The sequence below is a fragment of the Chelonoidis abingdonii genome, chromosome 1 (genome assembly GCF_003597395.2).
Source record: "Chelonoidis abingdonii isolate Lonesome George chromosome 1, CheloAbing_2.0, whole genome shotgun sequence".
NCBI lineage: Eukaryota > Metazoa > Chordata > Testudines > Testudinidae > Chelonoidis > Chelonoidis abingdonii.
In genome coordinates, this window is record NC_133769.1 from 350,820,894 (window position 1) to 350,830,100 (window position 9,207).

Below are 9,207 nucleotides of genomic sequence, written 5' to 3' on the forward strand. Positions count from 1 at the left end.
TGGGGTGTGAGGTGAGGGCTGTGGGTGTGACTGCAGATGAGGGGTTTGAAGATTGGGGGGCTCAGGGTGAAAGTAGAGGTGTAGGCAGTGAGGGCTCTGTCTGGGGCTAGCAATGGAGGGTTTGGGGTGTGGGAAGGGTTCAGGTCAAGAGTCAGAGTGTGGGGGGTGAGGGCTCTGGCTGAGACTGGGGATAAGGTGTTTGGGGTGCAGCTCGGGCAGAGGATCAGGGTGAGGAAGGATGAGGGCTCTGGCTGGGACTGAGGATAAGGCGTTTGGGGTGGTGGAGGGGCTCAGGGCTCAGGCAGAGGGTTGAGGGGGTGTTGGGGGGTGAAAGCTCTGACTGGGGGTGTGAGCTCTGGGATGGGGCAGGGTTAGGGATGAGTTTAGGGTACGGGTAAGATGCTCCGGGACAGGGACCAGAGAGGAGGACTCCCCCCAGCCCTTCCCCTGCCCCCAGCAGCAAACTCTGGAGGAGGAGCCCCCCTTTCCTGCCCCCCCCTCCAGCAGCACTGTCACTGCATGTGCTCCTAGAGCCCCTCTCAGGTCCAGGAATCTCCCTCGCCTCTCTCTTGGTGGATGCCGACAGATGCTGCATGCGTCTCCTCCCCTGCTATTGCTCCTGACTGTAGCCTCACTAGGGGGGAGGGGTGGGGCTGTACTGCTGGAGGGTCCTGCCAGAAAAGGGAAGGGTTTGAGGGGGAAGGGCAGGCTCACAGCAGGGCCGCCCGGGGGGGCGGGGGAAGTGGGGCAATTTGCCCCAGGCCCCGCAGGGGCCCCCAGGAGAGTTTTTTGGGGCCCTTGGAGCGGGGTCCTTCACTCGCTCCAGAGGCCTCAGGAAACTCTCATGGGGCCTGGATCTCTGGAGCTTCTTCCACTCCAGGTCTTCAGTGGCGGGGGGTCCTTCCGCTCCGAGGCAGAAGGACCCCCCGCTGCCAAATTACTGCCAAAGCAGGACTGGTCTTCGGCAGTAATTCAGCAGCGGGGGGTCCTTCCATTCCAGGACCCACCGCCGAAGGGCCCCAAAGACCCGCGGTGGGGACCCCCCGCTGCCAAATTACCACCGAAGACCGGGCTGCACTTTGGCAGCAGGTCCCACTTCAGCAATAATTCGGTGGTGGGGGCCCCCCACTGTGGGTCTTCGGGGCACTTCGGCAGCGGGTCCCAGAGTGGAAGGACCCCCCGCCACCGAATTACCACCGAAGCGAGGGACCCCTGCCACCGAAGACCCCAGCCCCCCAGAATCCTCTGGGCAGCCCTGGCTCACAATCAGTCTGCCCTGGCAGTGGAGAAGGGGGCACTAGGACACTGCGGCAGCAGTTGCTGCAGGGAAGCAGCATGGAGGAGACAAAGACAGAGACACTCTGCTCCAGGGCCTGGGAAAGGCAAGCAGGGGGTGGGGGCAGCAAGTCGGGGCCATGGGACACTCGGGGGGGGGGCACAGGTGGGGCCAGGGTTGGGGAGGGCACCCTGGTCCCAAATTTTGGTGGCGCTGGGCCCTGGCTCTGGATATTGCTGGTGCCCGAGCACCACATGGGTATGGAACTCACAGCCTATGGTTGTAGTGGATTTCTCAATTCCTTACATAAGAACAGCCATATTGGGTCAGACCAAAGGTCCATCTAGCTCAATATCCTGTCATCAGACAGTGGTCAATGCCAGGTGCTTCAGAGGGAACGAACAGTACAGGTAATCATCAAGTGATCGATCCCCTGTCACCCGTTCCCTGCTTCTGGCAAACAGAGGCTAGGGACACCATCCCTGCCCATTCTGGATAATAGCCATTGACTGACCTATTCCCCATGAACTTATCTAGTTATTTTTTAATGCTTGCTTTCCCCCTAAACCCGGAAACACAGAAGATGATACATAATGTTCCTATTACATAGGCACCCTCCATGGCACACCAACCACAAAGGGCTGCATCAATTAGCTTTGAGGTCAGTGGAAAGATTCTTATAGACAGTAGTCACTTCCAGGGAGCTTCAAAGTCTTACGGTATGATTTAATAGATACATACTCACAAAAAATATAGGGTGAAACAGTGATAACTGAAAATGAAGATGCACAGGTTCTATTGCTTCATTGAGATGAAGACCAATGAGGACCTGTTCTCTCCTCCCTTTAGGGTTTTTTATATTAATAATGGATACACAGCAAAAATGTTTGAAGATTCATCATGTTTCTGTCTATGGTAATAACTAAACTTTGTGCTGTTTCCTAACAGGTCAATTGACTCTCAAAACACAACATGTTCAAGATTCTAAAATGGGATTCGTAATCAATGCCATATATTCTATGGCGTATGGTCTTCACAACATGCAGATGTCACTATGCCCAGGCTATGCAGGTCTCTGTGATGCCATGAAGCCTATAAATGGTCAAAAACTCCTGGATTCCCTCATGAAGACTAACTTCACTGGGGTTTCTGGGGAGGTGATCTTGTTCGATGAGAATGGAGACTCACCAGGAAGGTACTGTAAATATTTATCAGAAAGTGCAATGCCAGATATGCTGCTTTGTCATTTACTCATGATTTTAATCATAACCATAGAGGGCATCCCCAACAAGATGCTCACTCACCAAGGGAAGGGTTCCACGTTGACTGTGCTCTTTACTCAATGAGGCAATGTGGTTGCCAAGAAGCCCTGCCTCACTGAACATACCTGCTTTCTGTGATCTTTCAGCCCGGTGATAGACACATTATTAAATCTAGCTCTAGTTATCAAGTTTGGGCAATATTTTCTTTTCAGGTATGAAGAAGAAGGCTTTTTAGCAGGGTCTACCTGTATTTCCTAGCTTCTGATTTGTCTTCTAGCTGGACTGCTCCCTAGTTCTTTCAGGACTCAAGCAACTGTAGTTAACAATAGTGGGAGAACAAATCAGAACTCATCCCCACCTCTTCCTATCTTAAATATCTACATTAAGGTTGCCATCTTTCTAATTCCAGAAAACCAAACACCCTTACCCTGTCCATGCCCTGCCCCTTCCTGAGACCCCACCCCTTCCCAAGGCCCCACCCCCACTCACTTCACCCTCCTTCCCCCACCCTCTCTCACGTGCTCATTTTCACTGCAAGGCCCAAACAGGCATATTTATTGTTTTTGACTGATGTATTATGCTAAGTTCAGGTTTCATTAAGGTTACAGGATGCTAGAGCTGACAGCAAAGTTGTCCAAAAGGGTAATTTAAAAAAAAAATGAAATTTCACAGAGGTTTTCATGATTCTTTCCCTCTTCTCTTCCCATTTTTAGTAACCAGCTCCATGTTTTTTGTTCACTTAAGTTATTGTGATTTTATGTGTGGAATTAGGACCGCACATTCTCACAGCTGCAATGGGTCCATTAAAGACCCACTCCTGAAGCCCAAATACAAATCCGTAAAGCACAACCACAAAAATGCACCTGTGCAGATACGTATATAAATAAATCTGTAGCAACTGACTCCCACACCTACATGCAGATACACACACATATTCCTGTGTACACATCTAGCGTGAGCTAACACATATACAGTATTTCCACATTATTTAATATCACAGTTGTTGTTCAGTGCCTAGAGACTAAACTAAGATCAGAGCTCCAAGGTAGTAGGTGCTGGGCATGCACATAAAAAGAGAGAGTCTGCAAGACAGAGTTTATAATGTAGCTAGACAAAGGTGGGGAGAAATGTATGATACATTGGCTCTTCTGCATTTCCGAGTCAAACAGCATTCATTTTTTAAGAAATAATACATATCTTTTAGAGTTTCCTTCTCTTTTAAAAACTCATCATGAAATGAATACACACATATTTTATGTCGTCAATTTTTTTGTGGACAAGCCATCAAAAGGAATAAAAGTCAAAGTTAGTTTGCAAATTTTATTCACGCAGGTATCCACACATACGGCAAGACACATACCTCCCTACACAAAGTCTCTTACACGCATACACTGCATGAATCACACAGTTGCCTACACAGAGACACTTGTTCGTACACTTTTCCAGAGGCTGCCTAAATCACCCAGCTGGGAAGGGAGGAGAGTGGGCTGGAGGGGAAAAGATGGGGGTGGGGGTGGAGGAGATAGGGTGACCAGAAGTCCCAATTTTATAGAGACAGTCCCGATTTTGGGGGCTTTTTCTTATATAGGCACTTATTACCCTTACGTAAATATGACAGTGTGGCTTGGCTTTATGGCCTCATTTTTTGTCCACTGTCTGCAACAATTTTAATTATCAGTTTAAGCACTGAGTAGTCACTAATATTTTTATAAATGCTTGCGGTGACTACGTTGCACTCAGCTTCACTATTTTAAAATTAATTGATCATTTACTTTCATTGTCATGTACTAATGTCTTGTGCAATCTTGTTCTGTACTATTAAGATACTCAGTAAGGGAAAGGTTGTTAGCATAACCTTAAAAAAACTGCACTGCTCTCCAAGTATGTTGTTGCCACTGAGAATACGACTATACTACCTGCCAGATTGGCGAGTAGTAATCAATCTATTGGGATCGATTTATCGCGTCTCGTCTAGACGCAATAAATCAGTCTGCAAATCAGTGCCCATACTCCACGACGGCAGGAGGAGTAAGCAGCATCGACAGGAGAGCCGCAGCAGTCGAGTCACTGCCATGAGGATGGCTAAGTAAGTCGAACTAAGATACTTCGAATTCAGCTACGCGAATACAATAGCTGAAGTTGTGTTTTTTAGATCAATGCACCCCCCTCGCCAGTGTAGACCAGATCTGAGTAAACACTAAGGCCTGGTCTACACTACGCATTTAAACTGAATTTAGCAGCATTAAACTGACTTAACCCTGCACCCGTCCACACAACGAGGCCCTTTATATCAATACAAAGGGCTCTTTAAACTGATTTCTGTACTCCTCCCTGACGAGAGGAGTAGCGCTGAAATCGGTATTGCCATGTCGGATTAGGGTTAGTGTGGCCGTAAATCGACGATATTGGCCTCCGGCGGTATCCCACAGTGCACCATTGTGACCGTTCTGGAAAGCGATCTGAACTTGGATGCACTGGCCAGGTAGACAGGAAAAGCCCCGCGAACTTTTGAATTTCATTTCCTGTTTGCCCAGCGTGGAGCTCTGATCAGCACGAATGGCGACGCAGTCCCAAATCCAAAAAAAACTCCAGCATGGACCGTATGGGAGATACTGGACCTGATCGCTGTATGGGGAGACAAATCTGTTCTATCAGAGCTCCGTTCCAGAAGACAAAATGACAAAGCATTTGAAAAAATCTCCAGGCTGTGATAGACAGGGCCACAGCACAGTGCTGTGGTGCATAAAGCGTAACGGAAAGCCAAAGAATCAATGGATGCTTCAATGGAGGGAGGGAGGGGGGACTGTGGACTCAGCTAATCCCACAGTCCCTGCAAGTCTCTGAAACATTTGCATCTTGGCTGAGCTCCCAATGCCTGTAGGGTCAAACACATTGTCCAGGGTGGTTCAGGGTATATCTCGTCAATTTACCTCTCCCCCTCCATGAAAGAAAAGGAAAAAAATCATTTCTTGACTTTTTCAATGTCACCGATGTCTACTGCATGCTGTTGTAGACACGGTGCTGCGGCACTGAACAGCACATCCTCTCCCCTCCCCTCCCTCCCCAGGCAGATGGTACAGTAAAAATGAGTGATAGCCCGTCCTCATCACCTGTGAGTGCTCCTGGCTGGCCTCAGTGAGTTCGGACCCGGGGCACGCTGATAAAATAGGAATGAGTCCCGTCATTCCCGTGCAGATGGTACAGAACAGCTGGTAACCGTCTTCATTATAGCAACTTAGGGGCTGAGCTCCACATCACCCCCCCCCTTGTCATGTCTAAAGAAAAGATTCTGTACTGCCTGGACTTCATAGCAGTGGGAGGCTGGGTTCTCTCCCTCGCCACGTTTTAATGTTCTGCCTGGACTATCATAGTAGCTGGAGCTGCCTCCCCCTCTTTAATCTTATTAGAAAGTTAGTGTTTCTTTCCTGCATTCTTTATTACTTCATCACACAAATGGAGAGACACTAGCAACGGTTAGCCCAGGAGGTTTGGGGGAGGAGGGAAGCAACGGTGGGTTGTTGCAGGGCACCCCCCGATAAGGCAATGCAGCTCATCATTTCTGTGGGATCTGAAACGGAGCAGCTGTGCTCTCTGGTTCTTCTGGTACACTGGTTCTCTAGAATTTCTTGCCCATATTCTAGAGGACTGACTCTAATTTTTAGATAAACATAAAGGAGGAATGACCTGGGGAGTTCATTCCCATTTTTGTCTTTGCGCTCCAGCCGACCTCAGCGAAAGCCAACCAGGAGCACCTATGACAGCAGCAACGGTACAGAACGACTGATAACTGTCATCTCATCGCCAATTTACAATGGCATGGCAATGGTACAATAGGATGGTAACACATCTCTGCTACCTTGCAAAGGCAAACGAATGCTCTGTGTAGCATGCAGTACTGCATCTGTCAGCAGCATTCAGTACACATATGGTGACAGTGACAAAAGGCAAAACGGGCCTCATGAATGCCATGCATAGGCGTCTGCCAGGGGAATCCAGGAAAAGGGTGCAAAATGATGTCTGCGTTGCTTTCACGGAGGAAGGAATGAGTGACGACATTTTACCCAGAATCACTCGGGACACTGTTTTTGCATCATCATGCATTGGGATTCTCAACCCAGAATTCCAATGGGCGGGGGAGACTGTGGGACTATGGGATAGCTACGGGATAGCTACCACAGTGCAATGCTCCAGAAATCGATGCTAGCCTGTACATGGATGCATATTGCTGAATTACTGTGCTTTGTGTGGCCATGTGCACTCGACTTTATACAATCTGTTTTACAAAAACCCAGTTATGTAAAATTCGGAAATAATCCTGTAGTGTAGACATACCCTAAGATTACTAGGCTAGCAGGAGGGATGATTCAGTGATTAATGTACTATTCTGGACTTAAAAGGCTTGGGTTCAGGCTTAGCTCTCCACAGGCTTCCTGTGTGACCTTGGAAAGCCACTTTGTGCCTCAATTCATCTTTAAAAGGGCTAACAGTACTTCCCTACTTCACAGGGGTGTTGTGAGGACACACACTGAAGACTGTCAATCACTCAGACAGTACAGTAATGGGAACCGTAGAAGAACCCAAGATAGAGCTCTCAGAGATTAGAGAACAACATTTTCCCTTTTTTATTATTTTCAGTTAGTGCATTTGGCAGCACTTTGTGTATAGTTCTGTTTCATCATTTCCCTACTAGGCAGTTGTCAGTCAGTTTTTCCTGTATATAAGGATCTTTCACACAGCAACAGGGTAGAGAAAAACTTGTTTAAAAAAATAATAGGATAACAGGCTTATAAAACTGCACAATAGGCAAGGGAGACTCAGAATGTCCACGTAGCACTAGAAAATACATTTAACTTTTTTTTAATTGATTGATTTGATTGATAGTGCTCCTTTAAATTGAAAAGATTTAGTGGAGCAAAAGATTATATCTTTTAATCGTATTGTATTATATGTATTGTGTATTTTGTATCACTAAATCGAAAAGATTAGTGATTACAAAACTACTCAAGATAGTTAAGTCCCAGGCAGACTGTGAAGAGCTACAAAAGGATCTCACAAAACTGGGAGACTGGCAACAAAATGGCAGAAGAAATGTAATGTTGAAAAATGCAAAGTAATGCACATTGGAAAACATAATCTTAACTATACATATACAATGATGGGGTCTAAATTAGTCTGTTACCACTCAAGAAAGAGATCTGGCGTTACTTGTGGATAGTTCTCTGAAATCATCACTCAGTGTGTAGCAGCAGTCAAGAAGCAAACAGAATGTTGGGAATCATCCAGAAAGGGATGGATAAAAGACAGAAAATATCATATTACTGCTATATAAATCCATGGATATGCCCTCACTTGAATACTGCATGCAGATCTGGTCGCCCCATCTCAAAAAAGATATATTGTAATTGGAAAAGGTTCAGAAAGGGCAACAAAATTATTAGGGATATAGAAACGGCTTCCGTATGAGGAGGAATTAATAAGACTGGACTTTTCAGCTTGGAAAAGAGGTGACTAAGGAGGATATGATAGAGGTCTATAAAATCATGAGTGGTATAAGAGAGTAAATAGAAGGTTATTTACTCCTTCTCATAATACATGAACAGGGGCCACCAAATGAAATTTATAGGTAGCAGGTTTAAAACAAACACAAGAAAAAGTATTTTTTGACACAATTCACTATCAATCTCTGGAACTCCTTGCCAGAGGGTGTTGTGAAGGCCAATACTATAACGGGGTTCGAAAGGGAGCTAGATTAATTAATGGAAGATAGGTCCATCAATGGCTATTAGCCAGGATGTGCAGGAATGGTGTCTCTAGCCTCTATTTGCTGAACTGAGATTAAGTGACAGGGCATGATCATTTGATGATAACCTGTCTGTTCATTCCCTTTGGGCACCTGTCTTGGCCACTGTCAGAGGACAGGATACTGGGCCTGATGGACCTTTGGTCTGACCCAGTATCGCTGTTCTTATGTTCTTAGTGACTGTATCCTAAACTCAACTGTTTGTTCATTTTGTGTTTCAAAAGGTATAGAGATTATGAATTTAAGCAAATGGGAAGGATTACTTTGACTATATCAATGTTGGAAGTTGGACAATGGTGAATTGAAGATGGATGATGATGAAATATGGTCAAAGAAAAATACTGTAATCAGATCGGTCTGCAGTGAACCATGTGAAAAAGGCCAGATAAAGGTAATAGGGTGCTTTTTTATTGTACTGATGTGTTATTTGCATAGTCTTCAAATGTTTCCCAGAATGTTTGTCAAAATCTTCACCTGAGAACCTAAAGTTAAGACCTTAAAATAGTTTTGTCACCTAAATAAAAAGTGCAAAAGTTGTTCATGTGTGATTACTGCTTCTTGCTACTCTTTTCATAATTGTCTCCTTGTTTTCTGTACTCCCTCATTGTCTGTATCCTTTGTTGCCTTCTGTTTTATACTAGATGTAAGTTCTTTGGCAGGGATCATCTTTTGTTCTGTGTTTTTGTACAGTGCCTAGCACAATGGGGTCTCAACTCTGATTGGGGCCTATAAAACCAGCCAAAGCAAATAAACTCAAAATAAGTTAGGTGCTAAAATCTAGATTAGAAACACTTTTAGTCACCCAATTTTGAAATGTTAGCCTTAGCTTTAAGAGCCCTTAATTTCTTCTTATTAACAAAAATACACTA

General features: G+C 45.7%; 1 protein-coding gene across 2 annotated transcripts in view; it reads left to right on the forward strand.

The window, feature by feature from the left end:
* Window positions 1-9,207, forward strand: part of GRM5 (glutamate metabotropic receptor 5) — a 219,698-nt gene that overhangs the window by 148,499 nt on the left and 61,992 nt on the right. For both annotated transcript variants that reach the window (XM_032768731.2, XM_032768732.2), the window contains exon 3: window positions 2,225-2,471. In XM_032768731.2, coding sequence (XP_032624622.2) covers window positions 2,225-2,471 — 247 coding nt within the window. The remainder of the gene's footprint in view (window positions 1-2,224; window positions 2,472-9,207) is intronic.